Source organism: Brassica napus, chromosome C1 (genome assembly GCF_020379485.1).
Source record: "Brassica napus cultivar Da-Ae chromosome C1, Da-Ae, whole genome shotgun sequence".
NCBI classification, from domain to species: domain Eukaryota; kingdom Viridiplantae; phylum Streptophyta; class Magnoliopsida; order Brassicales; family Brassicaceae; genus Brassica; species Brassica napus.
Window position 1 is genome coordinate 36,303,237 of NC_063444.1, and position 20,325 is coordinate 36,323,561.

A 20,325-nucleotide genomic window follows, 5' to 3' on the forward strand; every position below is an offset into this window, starting at 1 on the left:
TCAATCACGAAATTATTATATTAATTTGTGTATAAACTGCCAGTCGAGTCATTAAATTAGTTAATAGGAAAACTTCCTAGTTTGACTATATGCCGCATGTATACCACAACCTCAAATATTAAACTCCATAGTTACTAAATCTTAAATTCAAATATTATAATATTTTTTATTCGTGTAGTTTTGAAAAGTGATAGCCCGATTAAAGTATCTCAAGTAATTTATCTAAATCCTAAACCCAAATGTTAGAGTATTTTGGATTGAGTGTATTTTTTAAAATGATATTCTATTAATGACATTTCAAACAATTTTTCTTTATAATTCTTCATTTATGGACAAAAGAATATCATTTTATAATTTGTTAATAAAATAAACTTCCATACAAAACAGTAGTAGTATGCAGATTGTGTAGCATGCCTTGTAAAAAATCGAAACCGTTAGCACACCGATTCATGAAAGACAGTTTCAACTTTTTCATTACGCAAAGAATAAGGGCGGTACAGCCAGTGCTCATGGGCAGTGTGTTATTAGAATTAAAATAATCAAAAATTAAGAGAAAAGAGAGTGACAAATCTTTAGAATCGTTTATTTGCGAAGAGACTCCAAAAAGAAACTGAGGTATCTCTCAGTGTGTGTCATCTTCTTATTAAAACAGCCATTTTTTTATTTTAAAATTTTAATTCTCAAAAAAACATTTCCGCTAGATACTCTATCAGTGGTATCAGTCAATGCTGATGTTTTAAATGAGAGGCTGAAGACGAATCATCGCCGCAGGAAGAGACCACCGTGAAGTTGCCCTTGAGCGGTTTCTTCGAGATCCCACCTTGACTATAAAGCCGGTGACGGAGAAGATTTCTCCGATGGCGACTGTAAAGGTTATCTGGCCTCCCTAAATCTTTAATCGACAAGGATTCAGTATTGTTTAAGCTGGCGAAAGACTTGGACTTCCCATTGTAGAACTTGGATATCCCTCTCCTGTTTTGTTGTATTCACAAGTTAGAGATATTCAATATCCAGACAACAAGAATCAGACAGAATATTTAATTTAAAAATAAAAAATCAAACCTGATGGGTAAAACTTCTTCGAGAGATTCCATCGTATCAAGGGGACCCTTGTAAGGAGATTCAGCTTCATTTTCTCTTCCTTCGTCATCACTATTCTTGCCGATCGGAGAAGAAGACGAGAAGGACCAACCAAACTTATCCATCATAATCAGTATTTTCTCATAGAAGAGAGAGTGGGATCTTTATATTTGAGTTTCTGTTTCTGTGTGTAACTTTTTTTTTTTGTGGCTCAACTGCTACTTTTCGTTCATTAACCAAACTGGCACAATAGAATATAGTTTAGAGACATGATTCTGTAAAGAAAAAGCCTCCTTTGCTATCTTATCTGCTGTTTTATTACTGTTTCTCGGATAATACTCGAGCCTGTAGCCAGCGTTTCCGTGTGTGTAACTTTGTTCGTTTGTTTTACATTAGGAAATAATACAAAGAAAAATAACTAATCAAATCTTTTTTTTTTTGACATAACAAATCAAATCTTGATTATTATTACAAAGGAGAAGAAGATAAGAATTGAAAGAAAAATGTATTGTTAGCCCTTATCATGAGCCAGCTCACTCCTTCCTTATATGCATTTCCCATTAAATGTTATGCCACCCATTTACGGTGCTATTAAAATAGTGGTAACGTTTTTTTTTTTTTTTGACAACGAACGGCCATTCTATAACTCAAAGAACTTGAGATGGTCTGGGTAACCAGACCGGAATAGAACAACCAATGTAACAAAGCTTCCTATAAAAGGATCTAGCAGATTTAGCGAACGAATCAGATATTCCATTTTGTGCTCGTGGGATGTGAGAGATCTTGAATTCTGGAAAACATAGCTGGAGCGTCTTTATTGCCTCCAATTCAGTCGCGAAACTTGGCCAAGCTTGAGGTTCTCGTATCATTGCTATTAGGTCTTTGCAATCTGTTCCAAAGCTCTGACACGAAGAATGTAGAAGCATGCTCTCCATTGCCCACCTTAGTGCCTCCACTTCCGAATGCAAAGAAGTCTCTCTCCTACTTAAGTTGCGCATTTCCATAAGCTGTGTCTGTCCCAGACTATCCTTCCAGACCCATCCGCAGCCACTAAACTGTGCCATGGAAGTCCATGATCCATCCACCATACATATATTATCCAAGCTTATGGCTTGGAGTTCCTCATTGTGCAGCTCACGTGGGTTATCCGGCATCATCTCATTGGCATTAAACCAAGCCTGGCATTCACTTTCAGCATATCTAACTAGTTCCATAGGGTCTTTGTCTATTCCTCTAAACAGTTTATCATTTCGGGCCTTCCAGATATACCAGATTATCCAAGGATAAGGGTCTCTGTCAAGCTCTGGTGCATCAATGTTGTTCTTCCTCCAGAAGAGATAATCCATGTTGGCGTAAATACTTGTTAGAGGAAAGATGTCAGGAGTAGATGGTGTTGATGCTAGGGACCACACTTGCAGAGCTGGAGGGCATTCAAATATGGCATGAGTTACTGTTTCTTCTGATTCTCCACACCTTGGACAATAGTTATCACATCTCATGTTTTGTCGTACTAGATTCTTTATAACAGCAACTTGTCCAGTTATCAATTGCCACATAAGGTGACACATCTTCTGGGGTGCTTTTACCTTCCAAACAAAGGCTTGGAGTTTGGTGATGCTCGGTTCCAGGATCTCCTTATCTTCATCATTCCTCATTAGGGTCCGTGCTACCCAATATCCCGATTTAACTGTGTATTGGCCATTTTTGGTATAATTCCAGCAGAAATAGTGGTAACGGTAAGAGATAAGATAACACTGTTTTAAATTTATTTATCTGATTGCTAATTTGTTATTCTCTTATGATTAATATTTAACGAAATATGTATCATTTTGTGATAGAAAGTATGTTAACACTGTTTTAAATTTAGTTAACACTGTTTTAAAATAGTGGTAACGTTAAGAGATAAGATAACACTGTTTTAAATTTATTTATCTGATTGCTAATTTGTTATTCTCTTATGATTAATATTTAACGAAATATGTATCATTTTGTGATAGAAAGTATGTTAACGGGTTTTAGGATCCGCGAATAATACCAACTAGAGAGTTACCCGCACGCCAGTGTTAATTTTTAGTTTTTATAAATTAATATTTTATTTTTTCATGAATAGTGATATACATTATATTTGCCATTGTACAATTAATTATGTAAATATTTACATATTTTTAGGTTTAGGTAATAAGGTTACTTTTGGTTATTTGATTATTTTTAGTTTGAATTCAAAATATCCTAACTGAATCGGTTAATATGATTACTTTTGGTACAAATATTCAAACCTGTTCCAGATACATTAGTTTTTAGATATTTTTAGATTTCTATACATCAATACCGAATCCATCGGACTTGGAAGACTCGGCTGGAAACCTAGATGAAATTTTTTGATATCTGAAGCCAAATTTCAAAACCTAAAAAATCTGATACCCGAAAGAAACAACTCTAGCTGAAAAGGTACCCGAAAGTCTATGTCTATCTGATTATACATACAAATAAAAATATATTTATCAACCATTTTAAATTCTTGTCACAAATAGAGAAATTTCAGTCAAATATGTCGAGTTATTACAATTAATATGTAAAATAAATTTTGTCAAAATATTCTAGTAAATATAATTAATAAAGTAGTTAAAAGAGTGAGAAAAAATGTAAAAGATATAATAAAACAATTAAAAATATGTAAGTTCTGTTTTGTACTTTTGTAATATATTAAGTCGATTTATTTAGAAAATATTATCAATGAAATGGTTAGAATTAATTATAAATGAATTGAAAATCTGTAAAAAATCACTTATAATAGGTAATTATTATTTTATACTTAGAATAGGTAATTATTATTTTATACTTAATAGAATATATATACTTTCTTTAAAAGAATTCTAATTTATTTTCCATTTATGTGATAGTATATAGGAAATGAATATTATGATTGTTAATGTAGATTATATGTTAAAGATCAAAATCTTTTTGTTTTATGTGATAGCCAAAAATTAGGGTGTTGTTAAGCTAAGTTAGAGGTGAAGTGTTTAATCTTTGCAATATTTTGTGGATCTGATTAAGATTTCATATATCTTCAATTGAATAAATTACTAACATTCCGCATATATCTATCTAACGATTTATTTTAAGTTAATTTGTTAGTATTTTGTTAGACAAAATGATTTTTTTGTTGAGCTAATTAAGACAGTGTGTATATTTTTTATTTTCCCAAACGATTGTTTGGTTTGGTTAGTATATAACATTTGACTTGGTTTGGTTAATAATTATATGTAAATACTATTACTATACACAAAAACGAATTCAAATTAATTATTTGACATGGTTAGTTCTATAGTACATTAGAATATAATGTAATCACAAATGAATCCGGTGTGGTTTAGATTTCATGTTTTTACATTTCGTTTGATTACATATACACAACTGGTGAAATTAATCATTATTACCTTTTAAATTTTTATGTAGATGAAGAAAATTATGGCCGAATCAGAATGTTAAACCGAGTAAACAAATTTATTATTGAGTCTGTTTAAGGAATATGATGGTTTAAAGATTGACCAAATAATTATTAAGATCATCATATATGGAATGGGCTTTTTATTCTGATGGTAAATTACGGAAAGGACTTTAATGATCGATTGAAAGAGCATTGTTTTTTTTTGTCATTATAGAGTTTTGAAAGAACATAGCACTATGAAAGGATGGGAGGAGGATCAATGTAGCTAATCAAAATAGATAAAACCAAAAAAACAACACTCCAGTAGGAGCAAAGAAAACCAGAGATAAGGAGACCCGAAGAAAGCGTAAGCTCTACGTAAAAGAGCCCTTTATGCTGATGCTTCCTGGCCAATCTGGGTAGCTAACCATGCAGGACCATTCCTAGCGACGTACGATTGATACTTTTGATCTCTTGTCACACTTACTGCAATTAAATTGGCAATGAGGTTACACGAGCTTGTGACATAGCTGATCTTGGCATCTCTGATGGAATAGATCGCCGATAGGACATGAGAGACAGGCTGGAAATGTCCAAAACAGAGAAGTGGATGGTCCATTGCCTTTTTAACCTCAAGAGCTGAGAATTCAAAAACCACTTTCTTAAGTTTCAGATCACTCATGGCTTTAGCTGCCCAATGTAGAGCCATAACGTTGGCTTGATGCAGCGAGCTTACATTAGCAAAGGCTCTTCTACTGTGAAGTAAAACAACTCCTCTTGCATCTCGCACCACCCAAGCAGCTCCCGCTATTGTAGAACCTCCATCCAGTGAGGAGCCCACGTTACATTTCAAGAAAGAGGCTGGCGGCTTCTGCCATTTCTCTGGAACAGAACCCATGAACATTGCCGAATACTCTTCTGTAGGGAGATTATCATGCAGATTAAGCCACACCGCCGTATCCTCCATAGCTCTACGGAGAATGATTGCAGGGTCTGGGGTCACACGTTCATAGCAAAAGCCATTCCTTGCTTTCTACAGGTGCCAAAGGATCCATGGAAAGGAAAGGCGCAGACAAGGTCCAATTGCCGTGTTTTTACTGCACCTAATAAGATAATGCAGGTTGAGGAAGACAGAGTTCTGAGACCAGCCAGCAGGAGGCAGAGGAAACCTTGACTTGTCCCATACTTCTTTCGCAGTTTTACAGTGAAAGAGAACATGACATATAGTTTCAGAACCTTGGCCACACACAGAGCAGACTGGATTCACTTGGATACCACATGTTTGAAGACGAGACTTAACTGCTAGAGCCCCCGAATTCACTCTCCATAAGAAATGCTTTAACTTGGGAGGAGCTTTTGTTTTCCAGAGGTTACTCCATAGTTGTCTCTCCAAAGGGGGCTGAGCATTGATTTGCTGGTTATCAAGTTCAAGCAGAGAATCAATAAGCTTATACCCGCTCTTAACATCATATTTACCGTTCTTAGAAAGACCCCATATTAGCTTATCAGCACGAGAGAGATTGATCTTCGTATTTAACACCAAGTTAACGTCTTCTTCATCAATAAGTTGACGTACTAGGTTATGATCCCAAGTCCCTGTCTGACCATCAATCAAATCCGATACTCGCAAGGTAAGATCAACAATGGCATTCTGATGATAACGGGGAGGACGAGGAACTGAAGGAAGTAACCAATTGTCCAGCCAAACTCTGGATTCTTCACCATTGCCAATCTCTTGAAGCAAACCTTGTTTCATCAGATCTCTCCCATGAAGCATACTACGCCAAGCAAAAGAAGGTCTCACGCCCACGCCACAGTCAAGGAAGGATGAACGACTAAAGTAGTGTTGTCTGAGCAACCGAGACAATAACGAGTTAGGCTCCGACCACACTCTCCATGCCTGTTTGGCTAGTAAGGACTGATTAAACTTCTCAATATCTTTGAAACCCAACCCTCCCAGTTCTTTCTCTTTACATAGCTTCTGCCACGCCACCCAAGGAATCTTTTTTCTGTTATTTCCGCTACTCCACCAAAACTCAATCATTACACTGGTAAGCTTCATACAAACGTCCTTAGGAAGCTTGAAACAGGACATCGCGTACACTGGAAGGGCTAAGCACACTGATTTCAACAAAATCTCCTTTCCACCTTGCGAGAGGGCCTTAGAAAACCAACCTCGAAGACGACCTTGCAGCTTCTCCCGAATGAAACTTAAGAGTCTAATCTTAGAACCACTGAAACACTCTGGAAGACCCAGATAGGAACCTTCTCCACCTTCCTGATCAATCCCAAGAATTCCTTTCACCTCAGCTTTAGTCACATCAGGTACCTTGGCGCCAAAGATAACTGAGGATTTAAGATGATTGACTACTTGACCCGACGCATCACCATAGAGCTTAAGACACGCCAAAATCTCCGCAGCTTCCCCTGAATTCGCTTTACAAAGCAGTAGACTGTCATCCGCAAACAGAAGGTGATGTATCGAAGGACAAGACTCAGTAAGACGAACACCATGAATACGACCAGCTTCTTCTGAGGAATTGAGACAGCTCACCAAAGCTTCTGCGCAAAGAATAAACAGAAAAGGAGATAACGGGTCTCCTTGGCGAAGACCTCGTTCCAGTTTGATGTAGCCATGTGATTCCCCGTTCAGTAAAACCTAGAAAGAGACTGAGCTAATACAAGCCATTACCCAGCGAATCCATATATGATCGAACCCCATTTGCTCTAACAAAGTCTCAACAAAATTCCACTCGACTCTATCATACGCTTTTGACATGTCCATCTTTATAGCCATCCAGCCTTCAGCGACTTTCTCCACTGTACGGAGTCCGTGGACCATCTCGTGGGCAATGATAATATTGTCGGAGATCTGCCGACCAGATACAAAAGCACCCTGGGTTTCCGAAATTATCTCAGGCAGGATCGATTTCAATCTGTTGCAGAGAATTTTTGAGATAATTTTGTACTGGACCGAGCATAAGCTTATTGGCCTCATATCCTGCATCCTGGAAGGATTTAAGATTTTCGGCAGCAAACTGATTTGTGTATGATTCCATCCAGAAGGCATCACTGCAGAACGGAAGAAACCCTGAATCTCTGAAGTAAGATCTAGACCGACAATGTGCCAGAAGCGCTGATAAAATAGCCCTGTTAGCCCATCTTCTCCAGGGGCGCTGCTTCCTTTGACGCTGAAAGCCGCAAGCCTTATTTCCTCTGAAGTGATCTGCCTTGTGAGATGCGAGTTCATAGAGTCAGTAACTCTTCTTTGAAATCCCAAGAACAAAGATTCGAGATCAGCTGGGTTAGAGCTCATAAAGAGCTCTCTAAAAAACTCCACTGCAATGTTTCCTTTCTCCCCTTCAGAGAATTGCTCTTGACCGGCCTCATCTAGCAACATCAAGATCCTGTTCTGGATCCTTCTGCCCCTCACACAGTTATGAAAATACTTAGTGTTCCGATCACCAGCACGTAGCCATTCTTCTCTGCATTTCTGCCTCCAAAAAAGTTCCTCCTCTCTAAGAGCTTCAGCTAGCTCCTGTTTAATCTTCCCCATATTAGCAAAAGATAGATTGACTTTCGAAACTTCTGTTTCCAGGGCTGCCTTGAGATGAACAATCTTGTTCCTGGAATTCAGATCAGCATTCTTCTTCCAACTCATAATTTTCCTCCGACACCGACCAATGCGCTCCATTGTGCTACTACGGTCACCTGACTTCCCTTCCCAACTCCGTCTTACTATATCTTCAAACCCATCTCTGGACAGCATACGTTTGTCAAAGAAGAAACGACCCTTCCTCGAGGTATCATTTTCCAGAGCGAAACTAATTCTGATCGGTCGGTGATCGCTGGCCCACATTTCCAGATACTCCATGTTAACCTTAGGAAATAAGGAGAACCATTCACAATTACCGAAGCTTCTATCCAATCGACATTGCACCCAAACATCCTCACGCTTACCTCCCCATGAGAGACAATTACCAGTGTACCTTATCTCCCACAGCTTACAATCATGAACCATATTTCTGAAATCCCAGAAACTTGAATCACTTCGAATGGCTCCACCACTTTTTTCATCATTCGATAACAATTCATTAAAATCTCCAGCTAGTATCCACGCCTCATCTCTACTTATCCCCAGCGAGACCAGATGATCCCACACCTCACGACACTTAGCTTAGACGGGATCACCGTAAACGCAGGTTAAAAAGAAAGAGATCGAACCCAACTTGACTTTCAGATCGATAATTCTTTTATCACTCGAAATAACATCCACTTGATAGCTATCTTTCCACAACAAAGCTAAACCCCCACTCAATTCCTTTGGCTCTACTGTAATTAAATGATCATAACCCATAGCCTTCTTCAAACCCAACATAAAATCAAACTTCTGCTTAGTCTCCATTAAGAACATAAAATCCGGGAAAAATTTCCTACGAAAAGCCCGGATTTGCTGAACTGTCTCCTTGCTACCAGCACCTTGACAGTTCCAAGAGAAAATGCTGATTGGGGAAGCAGCGGCTTCAATACGGAAGCCACCGTAGAGTATGAAACTTTGTGGGATTTGTTTTCTGGAAGAGCCAGAGAAGAGGGTTTGCGCTTTGCATTGCCATCTTTGGAGATGAGAGCAGGAGGAGAAACAATGGCGGGAACACTGGACTTTGAAAAAGCTTTCCTTTTCCATGAAGAAGGACGTCTCCTTGCCGCCTTGCTCATCCCCTGGATCCCGGAGACTCGCCCTCCCGAAGAAGGGCCAAGCCGAAAACCCGTAGGAAGAACCGGTTCAGAGTTGGCAGAGAAATGCGATGTCGAAGATTCAGTATCATCCTCCTCCTTATCTCGTAGGGAAAGCTTCGGATGAGAAATCTGAGTAGACCCCGAACTATGAAACTTGTCTGGAGTAGGATCTTGGTAAGAGAAGACATGCCCCTTCCCTTTGTCAAGTTCCTTAGTTATTTTTGTCAAGCGGATAGAGGACTCTGTTCTGTTCTCTTCGATGCCTTGCTGCACACGCAGGATCCGAGCTTTTCTTTCTGTCTCGTCTGAATGAGAGATGTAGAGCAAAGCCATCTTCCTGTCCTCCTTAGATAATTCTGGAAATAACTGAGGAAAACCCGGAGGACCTTCGAGGAGTTTTGTGGCCACAGGAGCTTCATTGACGATGCGTGAAGTATGTGGCATAGGATTGCCCTTTTGGGCACCTTTCCGCAACAAAGGGCACCGAAGTTTCTCATGAGTAAGACGGAGACAATGGAAACACCGCTTATGGATCTTTTCATATTCAAATTCAATGGTAACCGTAGCATCCTTAGAGACCTCCAGTCTCCTGAAAGCCTTAGCTGGGTTATCGACATTGAAAAGGATTTTGGCTCTGATGTAATCTTTGGTATGAGACACCTTGGGATCATAAGCTATCTCTTTAACCTTGCCCACCTCTTTAGCCAGCGCATACATAGTGTTGGTAGTAAAGAGATTCACTGGAATATGACGGATACGGATCCACAGCTCCATGTGTTGAAGAAAGTCATCAGGAGGATTGGCCGTCCAACGATCGATGACCATCGCCCAGTGGGTGTAAGACCATGGTCTATCATTCAACACAGTCTGAAGGTCCTCTTCACGCTGAAACACAAACTGAAAACGGTCACGAGACAGAGCGATACCGCGAACCCTATCATAAACCCTCCATGCCGTTGGCATGTACTCGATCATTCTAGCCATCGATTGACACTCAGGGTTCAACAGACGACCAAGCAAACTGCAAGCGTTCTCGTCAAAAACACGGAAACGAGGACTGTCTGGGAGAACCAGTGGAGCTTCCTCTTCCAGCGACATAGATTGAATAGCCTTATGCAACATGTCTGCCATTTGCTGAGAATTCTGGAGCTTCACAACGGTGAGGGAGAGGCTGAGCAGAGACTTTTGTGGCAACAGATCTAGCGTGATTGTTGCGAACTTCCCTATAATAACACAAAATTCTGCTACTCTCTTTTGAGAATCCATCAGAAAAGGAAAGACTTGAGAAAGAAAAAATACGAGTAGGGATAAAAGGAAAGAGGATCTTTGTCGTAAGGAAAGAAACAAAGTGGAAAAGGAAATTCAAAAATTTAGAGAGACAAAATTTAGAAAATTTCCTTAAAAGGAACGAGAGGAACCGTGGCTGACTTGCCGGTAAAAAGAGTCCACTCAACCGAGGGAAGATTTAAAAAAGGAAATAGGAGATTTTCGGTGGAGAGCCCATAAAAGATGAGAGCATTGTTATTGTCGGTGGCATGAGACTGTAAATATTAAGAATGATTAATTTATACTTTTGTTTGTACTTTTGTTTTAGTAGTTTAGATAAACTTCTTGGTGGTGTCGACACCTAAAGATGGTGTCAACACCAAAAGAATGGTCAGCTTTCTCTATATACATGGAAGAGTTCAGACGCAGTAAGATTTTCTTTTCTTATTTCTGAATCAGACATATTCCAAGAGCGCAAAATACTTTAGCGGACAAGCTTGCACGTAGTGTAGAAATTCTCCTTCATCTATGCTTTATGTCGATTCCACACCACCGGATTGGCTCTCTGAACCGGTTAGATTAGTTACTTAGTTTAATTATTGTTGTAAAAAAAACTTCATTATAAGGTAGCTTTGAACATGGACTATATGCCGTGATTTTGAAAATAGCAATAAATGCTGTTAAAGTTATATAGGCGGTGATTTTGAAAATAGCAAATACAAACCCGACAATATACTATTTTCATTAAAAAAATAATAATTAAAAACATAAGGGGGTTAGCTCCTTAAAAATAAACTACACCTTGACCCGCGCGCCCGCGCGGGTGTTCGTTTCGGTTTGATATTTTATGATATTTGTTATCATTTATGTAATCGAGATATTATATATATTATATGGTGATCTAAAATGTTTTAATGATGAATTAGATTAGTTATTTATATCTAAATTATTGGAATAATGTTTGTTAATCATATAGTTTCTAAGTGTTTTTTTGTTAATTTTATATTCAATAAAAAAAATATTTGATATGTTTTTTTCACTCATCCACTGGATTATTTTGTTAAATATGCAGAAGTGAGTAAGTTCATATTAATTATTAACCATATTTAGTTATTGAATGAAATATAGTTGGACAGATTTTATGTATATTAGAAAATTTGAATTATAGTTTTTTAAAATATGCTTTTTTTAATAATATAGAGTAAATAATTTATATATTGAAAGCAATTTATATTGTTGACAAAAAAAAGTAATTTATATTATTTATAAATGGGCTTTGTAAATGCTGGTGATAAATCTTTAAACATAAAATAGATTTCCTAGCCCAAATTCCCCTGGAAAATTAACAAAGGCCCAAAAAACATTATTAAGAACTTTACGCAGGAAAAAAAACTGTTATGCGATGAAAAAAACATACCTCGAGAATTGAAAGAAGAATCTAGGGTCGGATGAGGTATTCGGCGAATTCCAGGGATCACTTCAGACGATTTTCGATTATCATCTGGATTTAGAAGATGTAATGAACGGATTAATAGACACAAGCAAGGTACCAATTACTCTGTATTTTCTGTTTAACATCTTCGTGTATACTCTGTTTGATATTAGCAAAACGTTTTTTTGTTTAGAATAGGTTAACTGTTTGCTTGATTGTCCATTAAATCAATACATAGAAGAAGAAAAAGTAAACATGGATACATAAATGGAAGAAGCGCCTCATGCGTCAGTGGTGATGGGTTGATCATCGTTCAGTTTTAATCGAGTTCAGGAGAGAGATAAGAGCAGATCCATAAAAAGAAAGGGGAAGAAGCTAACATGATAAAAAAGAAGATAAATACTCTTTTCATCATATTTGAAATTCCCTGTGAGTAACTTATACATTGAAATATGTATTATAGAAACTTGTATTGATAATAAGAGTTAGATTGCTTAATGTTATTATAAAAAGGTTAAGATTGGTGAAGTTTGTTTTGTTAACTTTAGTAGATTGCAGTTGTTCAAAACAATTAGTAAAATATACATAGAAGGTGATAATTTTTTATTTACTTAAACATAATATATGGTGTGCATGTAACAGAAATCAGGTTTTTGATTCTCGAACTGAGCAAAGAAGAGGACAACAGATCAGTTCAAACACCACAAGGTTAGTAAATTGCTGATGAAGCTTATTTTCTTAGACACGTTAACATATAGGATGATCATAACATTTAATTAATGTAGGACACATAATATTTTTATTGTGCTAGGTCAATAGTTATGGTTATTTGTTTTCTTTTAACTTGATCTCACGATTCATAAATTGTATGTTGTTTAGATGATTGTGTTATCACCAACTAAATCATAATTATTGAATAATAAAAAACAATTGAAACTGTTTGTTTATTGTTCTGCAAAACCCGAAAATAAGTAGAAAGAGTGCTTAGTTTTGATGATGACTCGAGAAACAGAAAATATGCATGTCTTGTTTGTAAAGCTCTGAAACCTGTATTCGAAAAGAAGTTGACAAAATTACTGATGAATATATATTTAAATCACAAAATAAGTAGATGACAACTCTTTCAGAAAAAAATACCTAGTCACTGATACTATTCCAGGTCAGGAAATAAGTACTTGTTTCTAATGAGTTTTTTCTCATTAGAAGACACATTTCTAATGAGTTTTTTTTCTAATGAGTTATGTACTTATCAATTTCTTAAAGTACACAACCAAGCTGGGAGATCAGCATCTTCCTCTCTGCGTTTTGCAAAAGGTGTTTTGCATTATTCTGAATCATTCTGGCTGTTTTCTTCCAGCATGAGCACCTAATATACAACACTATACAGTTAGCAAAACTATAATATGCGAAACTTTAATTTATTACAATGTATGTATAATCTAGATAACAAACTCAAATCACCAGAAGACAGGGTAGAAGATGATGTGCCAGTCATTGAGGTTGGCTCAGATTGAGATTCCACTTTAAGAATGTGATCTCCAGACCAGACCTCAAGAACTTTAAATGTTCCTGCCCCATCCATCGCATTGTCAGAGTTCACAGAAATGCCAAAACAAAAAGATTTTCCTTCTAAAGCTCTGATAGGTTCTGGTAGGAGCTCTGGATCTTCAATCTGTAAACATGTAAAATTAGGATTTGCGCATATTAAATCAAATGCTTAAGAGCAGAAACCAAACATACCTCATCATAGGAGCCATCCCACAGATCAACAGCTTCATGTCCAACAATGATCTTAGCAACAGTGTTCAGCAACATCAAACTTACATGTTTCTGTGTCATCCCTCACAATCAAATGAAGCTTGAACCTATTAAAGTTCACGAAATTAATTTAGAGTGGTGTGAAAATATATTGAAAAATCGAATAAAGAACTAAAGACTTGAAAATATGCTCTTACACAGGTATCACTTCTGTGATTTTAACTTGGCATTTCTCACAACGCCAAAGTTGGTTGTTGTCATGGTTTGATGCAAGTTTTATGGCACGATGTTTGCAACCTTTATGCCCAAAGTAGAACCATGCCCAATCAGTGTCAACAGCTTCAGTTGAACAAATGATTTTGCAGTTCTCCACCTAGGAATATATGATCACGTTTATATTACAATAAGATTAGTAGCACTTTACTAAATAAAAACTCTTCTATAGGAATATAACCTGATTTTAAACAAAGAGTTCCAAAATCATCTTGATCTCAAGCTTGTTCCAGTCATCTTCTTGTAAAACAATTTCTTTCTTACCATTTTTCTTCTCAATAACAGCAAGAGGAAGCTCGTCTTCCACCAGCCTATACATATATGTAGGAAATATTTACTGTCTAAGGAAATTACCAAGATATAACAAAAAAAAAAATAAGTCTATCAAAACTTACTTCTCCTTGAACTGTAATGCTTCCTCCATAGTTGGATCAAGATAAACAATGGATGCATCAAAAGCATTTGTGATTTTCACCTCACCTATTAACACCCAGATAGAATTAGGCACATAAAAAGAATACAATAATATGAAAATGCATTTAAAAACATACCTTTGTAAAAACTGATTTTGGCGAACCTGATCAAACAGATCAGTGGTTGTTCACATTCAACATAAGCCTCCAATTGCTCTACATATTTTCCCCATAAACAACATGCAAGGTCCTTACCACTAAAAAACCACACTATTAGCACAAGTAAATCAGAAAGTCGTGTACGCTAGCCGGAAAAAAAATATAAAAAAACTTACTTTGCATCAACTAAACGAAATTGAACTTTTTTCCGGTCCTGTCCTTTAACTTGGACGGTTTGAACTGGTTCAAGGCTTACGATTTTCCCATAACATCTGTAAGATGAAAAAACACATTAGTATACAAAAGAACATTCAAAACCAGAAAGTGAAACTAAATATCGGAAACATTGACAAAGAGGTATTACCAATAAGGAAGTTGGTCTTTAAGTTCCCATCAATGATGTCTTCGTATCTGGCAAGAGACAGGAAGATGCTATCTTGAATTAGGTCAGAATTTGTTATCACAGTTTCGTCACTGATCGTTATCTTGTATGGATGGCTTGTTGGCCGATATTGGCCCGATGCTTGCGAAACGGAAAATGTTGTGAGAACACACCATTTTCCCTGGGGTAGTTTTCGCTGGACACTCAAAATGTGATTCCTTTTGCACGTAGCACTAATCTTCTCACCCTACAAAAGAATCACAACATAATGTAAGTTATGCATATTAAGGAACTCTAAAGTAATGATTGATTGCGTTTTGAAACTTACTTGTTCATCGGTCAGAACCATTTGAAGAGTCTCCCCACCAGAACCAGTGTTTTGCAGCCATGAATGTAGCACTTTCACTTGAGATCGCCATTTAGTCTTAAATGGTTTCAAGTCTTTGACAGGCTTGAGACTTGCGTTGTTTGCCATTTTATGTGTTTTGGTTTAGATCGCAAAATGAATGTTGTTATTGAAAGTAGAATGAAGGATATATATAGATATATAGGTGATATATTGATGATAGGTAAATCTAAACTAATTATTATAAAACTTGATGAGCAAGTCGTTCAAGATAAGATATACTTAATATTCAAATATTTTTTCAAAGATTTTTGTGGTTACACTTTTGATCACGTAATCACGTAATTAGGGAGGTTAAAATTTTGATATTTAAAATTGGTTGTAATCAATTGGACCTATATTATCGTGATTAGCAAGTATTTATTTTCATTATTATAAATGTGAGACCTTAAATGTAGAGGATTGTTATGTTAAGCATTTAAGATATTTTAAGATTTAAAGGATAGTTAGTTGATTTGTTAAGATTTTGAATTGATATCTTCGGATATATTGTTTTAATGACATGTGGAAGGAAGATATTCGAAAATCTTGATCTTATTTTTGTAAAAAAAAAGTTCTCAAGTAATATTGATCTATAATGTAATTATTTAATAAATAAGAAAACCGAATACTTTCTACTCTAATGTGAATTTGCCAAACCAACTGGTTTTTCATCGGAATATATTATGTAATAAACAAAGTTCGGTATAGGAATATTTTTAGAAACTACTTGTTACAATGTCCTTTTAAAAATATCTTTAGAAAACAGTTGTTATAAGTTTGTGCTTATGTGAAATATGATTATGAGTCAAATTTTATGGTTAGATATTATAGCTGGTTAAATATGGTTAGATAGAATACCGGAAAATATGATCTGTGGTATGATTATGAGTCAAATTGCTCATGTGAAGTACAAATAAAGAACTTTTTAATGGGATACGTTAAAAACATTAAACAGGACTAATTTTTTTCCATGCAAGTCCGTATATCTACATAACGTAGCCCATTAAAAAGTAGAAAAAAACGAAATGGGCTTGGTTAATGAGGTTTAGCGTGAAATGGTAGATGGATAAATAAGTAAAAGCTCTTTAATTAAAACCAGTGGCAGTCTGTTGTAAATAATGAGAAGAAGTGAGGGTGAATTCCCATTTGTACTTCACTTTTAATAGGATACATTTAGAATTTAGTGTTCTTTTCAAAGGGCGAACTAGTAACCGAGTGTGGACTCTGCTTTTTTGAAGTTGTTAAAGGTATTTCTCTGCTTAATTCTAGCAAGTGAAAGTTGAAAGGGCAAAAGAAACAAGCTTTGAGAGAGTTCTTATGGATAGGTTAAGTCAGTTTCCAGATGATATACTCATCAAGATACTCTCCTTTGTCCGCACCAAAGATGATGTGGCTATGAGCATTTTGTCAAAAGGATGGCTGTCTCTTTGGACATTGGTGCCAAGAGTTATCTTCGATGATTTCTCAGAGGAAGATAACGATGAAGACGAAGAGGGTAATGAAAATCACGCCATAAGATCTCTGTCGCAGTTTGTGTCTGGAACTTTGCTATTACACAAGGCAGCGGTTCTAAAATTCTTTCACCTCAACATCGTCTTGTAATGCAGCCCTTCCCAGATCGGTCTATGGGTTAGAATCGCATTTGATCGCTTCGTGCGCGACTTGAAAATAATTTTTTATCACGATCACGGTCTTGTTATGTTGCCGAGTAGGTTGTTTAGATGCAAAACGCTCGAGACTTTGGAGTTCTATAGGGTGATTCTTTTGGATATTCCTTCTTATTAGTTTAGCTTCCACTCCCTCGTGAAGCTGCACCTTTTATCCGTTGTTTACTCAGATGGCGAATCTTTCTGTAGGCTTATATCGAATTGCCCCGTTCTCCAAGAGTTAGTTGTGGAGATTTGTCACCAACAAAATGTGGTGACTTTCACCGTTGACTTGCCTTCCCTGAAGAATTTTTCCGTTGGGAATACGATCCAAGAGAACCCGCCTGATGATCATTTGTTCGTGATACGTTCCCAGTCTTTGAAGCGGTTGAGGATTGTTGACTATTTTGGCCAACTTGATTTGATTGGTATTCTTCCCAAACTTTTCGACGCGAATTTCAATCTATTTCCTACCATGCCAATGTTCTGCAGTATTTTACCTTCGTCATGCATCTTAAAGTATGCTTAGCTGGTGATGTAAGATCTATATTCATTAGCTAGTTTTTTTAACTATTAATACATTGTTTCCATTTTGCTTATATCGTGTATACAGGTTCGGTATTGATATCTTGCATATTCTCATTGTCTTATCCATTCACCCATGTGCATTTTGATCATATAGACTAGAATTTAGCCATGTTTAGGTTGCATTTTGCATACATGAGTCCTTAAATGGTATTGGAATACCACATGGAGTTCTTGGAGACATTTGGGTGCATTTGGAGCTCAAAAGAGGTGATAAAGGTGATCATTGGACAAGCAGTGCATGGGAGCGACCTCACCGGAGTGACACCGTGAAGTCGCTGTGACACCCTTTCAGAGCGACTTGACCAGAGCGACAAAGCGAGGTCGCTCGCGTCTCCATCACCTGGAGCGACGTGACCGGAGCGACACAGCGAGGTCGCTCGCGTCTCCATCACCCGGAGCGACGTGACCGGAGCGACACAGCGAGGTCGCTCGCGAAGAGCGACCCAAAGCGACGTCTCGCAGCGACCCCTCCAGGTCGCTCCCGAAGCCTGGAGCGACCTCTCGGAGCGACTACTGGAGGTCACTGCGCGCCTTCTGATTGCTCGAATTCATTTCTATTCAAGGGCCTTTTGGTCATTTCATTATGCACGTTTTTACTTCTGAAAACCTATGTTTTAAGTACTTTTTGGCAGCCACCAGACAAATTATCTTTTGTTCTAAGAAAAACCTTTGGAAAGTTCATCTCTTGAATCATCTTTGTTCATCTAGTTATTGCAATTCTGTGTTTTCCAATTCGTTGTGTATCCCTCTGTATGATTAATCTGAAATCCAAAATGGGTTTAAGAGGAATCATGAAGAGTAGTGAGTAATCACCATTTAAATTCATGGGTTAGGAAGATTAAGGGTGATTAGGTTAGAGCTAGGATGTTTTAGAGTAGATCATTCCAAAACCTTGCTAGTAGAGTAATCATAATGCATCTTCAGAGTTAGCTTCTCAAAAGTTGATCTTTAGGCATTTCCCACCCAAAAGGTGTTCGATGAAATGTCTGAAACAACTCTTCTAAGCTTTTAGCATATTTTGCCAAAGACATTTGTTGTTAGAAATGCTAAGATAGCCTTAGACCTGTTAGTAATGATTGCGTCCATATTATTCAACCGAAGACATTTGTTGTTTGAAATGTGTTAGTAAATGAACATTCATCTAGACATAGAGTTTGTTTAGAATCGTGTCTAAGCTTAAGGTTGATAGTTTGATTGTTCGTTTGCCATCCTTAGTTTGAAACTTGAACACCCAAGGTCTAATTCCTATGCCCATGAGTTCTCATTTCCTTAGTTAAGAAAGTCAACTCATTTACCGTTTTTATTATTCTGAAATTGCATTAGTAATAATCATTAGTTTAGAAAACCTTTAAAATCATCGGTTGCACTTAGATTAAGTAAATACTTGCATTCTCAGTGCTTGAAATCCCTTGGAATTGGTTCGACAATCATTTATACTACAACATTTGTCTTAGGAGCCTTGAAAACTCCTAACATCAAATTGGCGCCGTTGCCAAATTCTAAGTAGATTTGAACATTGAGATTAGTCATTTGCTTGAGACTAAGTCATTTTTATTTTCTTTAGTTACTGATTTTCTTTCTTCACCTCCCTTTAATTTACAGGTGTATGAACTTGAGGAGCAGGGGTCCATCAAACCTAGTTCCAAGAGCCGCAGACATCAGAGCTTTAGAGAGAGAATGTGCTAGAAAGAGAAGAGAAGAAGAGCAACAGTCTCACTTGCAGAGATTGGATACTGATATGGGAGACATACCTCGAAATGATGCCAACAACGTTCCACAAAACCAACAGCGAGCAGCTCGACCCATTGGCAGTTATGACCGCTCCAACATTCATGGTCATAGATTGGGAATCCGAGCACCAGCTGTAACAGCCAACAACTTTGAGATCAAATCAGGACTCCTCAACGTGATCGAGAACAACAAGTATCATGGCTTGGCTCTAGAGGACTCATTTGATCACTTGGACAGGTTCGACAGCTACTGTGGGTTGTCAAAAACCAATGGTGTATCTGAGGATGCCTTAAAGCTGAAGTTATTCCCTTTCTCTCTGGGGGATAAGGCACGACAGTGGGAGAAGTCTTTACCAAGTGACTCAATCACCACTTGGGATGACTGCAAGAAAGCTTTCTTGGAGAAGTTCTTCTCTACTTCAAGAACTGCTAAGCTGAGAAATGAGATCTCCAGTTTTCAACAGAAAGGTTTGGAAGGATTCAGTGAAGCCTGGGAGAGATTCAAGGGCTACCAAGCTCAATGCCCACACCATGGTTTCTCTAAGGAGAGCTTGCTGAGCACATTCTACCGTGGTGCTCTTCCTAAGTACAGGGCCAGACTGGATACAGCTAGCAATGGGTTCTTCTTGGGGAGAACTGAGGAAGATGCAGAAGAGCTGGTTGACAACATGGTAAAGAGTGATGCAGTCTACAATGGAGACCACGACAGAGGCAGTCGAACAAATGACAAGCAGACGAGGAGGGAGTTAAAGGCTCTCCAAGATAAGATTGACATTCTCATTGCTGATAAGGCCACCCAGGAGCAGCTGCACTTTGTTGGTAACCCAAACAAAGAAGCTACACCTGTTGTCCAGGAAGTTGATGGTTTGGAAGGGCAAGAAGAGCTGTGCTTCATCAACAACAATGGTAGCTGGTACAAGAAAGAGCCAAACTTTCAATACAACAACTACCAACAGAGATCTTACCCCAACAACCAACAGAGTGGTTATCAGCCTCGGAACAACCAACAAGGCAGCTATCAGCCTCAACAAAACCCTCCTCCCGGT

General features: G+C 37.5%; 4 protein-coding genes and 1 non-coding gene across 5 annotated transcripts; 1 reads left to right on the top strand and 4 right to left on the bottom strand.

The window, feature by feature from the left end:
- Positions 1–567: 567 nt before the first annotated feature.
- LOC111211157 (protein OXIDATIVE STRESS 3 LIKE 2-like) lies at positions 568–1,425 on the bottom strand. The gene is made up of 2 exons (XM_022712073.2): positions 1,063–1,425; positions 568–972 (listed from the first exon to the last, which is right to left on the bottom strand). Exons 1-2 carry the CDS (start codon positions 1,206–1,208, stop codon positions 723–725), a joined length of 396 nt encoding a protein of 131 aa, XP_022567794.2. The 5' UTR covers positions 1,209–1,425; the 3' UTR covers positions 568–722.
- A 7,486-nt stretch (positions 1,426–8,911) lies between these two features.
- On the bottom strand, positions 8,912–10,510 carry LOC125579971. Its single transcript, XM_048743894.1, has one exon. It carries the CDS (start codon positions 10,508–10,510, stop codon positions 8,912–8,914), a length of 1,599 nt encoding a protein of 532 aa, XP_048599851.1.
- Positions 10,511–13,276: 2,766 nt separating this feature from the next.
- On the bottom strand, positions 13,277–15,402 carry LOC125579972. The gene is made up of 10 exons (XM_048743895.1): positions 15,256–15,402; positions 14,891–15,174; positions 14,722–14,817; positions 14,525–14,550; positions 14,369–14,453; positions 14,167–14,284; positions 13,924–14,073; positions 13,683–13,772; positions 13,404–13,614; positions 13,277–13,308 (listed from the first exon to the last, which is right to left on the bottom strand). The coding sequence occupies exons 1-10, from the start codon at positions 15,400–15,402 to the stop codon at positions 13,277–13,279; spliced, it is 1,239 nt and encodes a 412-aa protein (XP_048599852.1).
- Positions 15,403–16,340: 938 nt separating this feature from the next.
- Positions 16,341–17,490, top strand: LOC111211159 (putative FBD-associated F-box protein At5g56430). The gene is made up of 3 exons (XM_048743896.1): positions 16,341–16,358; positions 16,585–16,881; positions 17,101–17,490. The coding sequence occupies exons 1-3, from the start codon at positions 16,341–16,343 to the stop codon at positions 17,488–17,490; spliced, it is 705 nt and encodes a 234-aa protein (XP_048599853.1).
- A 2,220-nt stretch (positions 17,491–19,710) lies between these two features.
- Positions 19,711–19,817, bottom strand: LOC125581013. The gene has a single exon (XR_007318724.1). It is a non-coding gene; the product is annotated as a small nucleolar RNA R71 (small nucleolar RNA).
- Between the last annotated feature and the right edge of the window lie 508 nt (positions 19,818–20,325).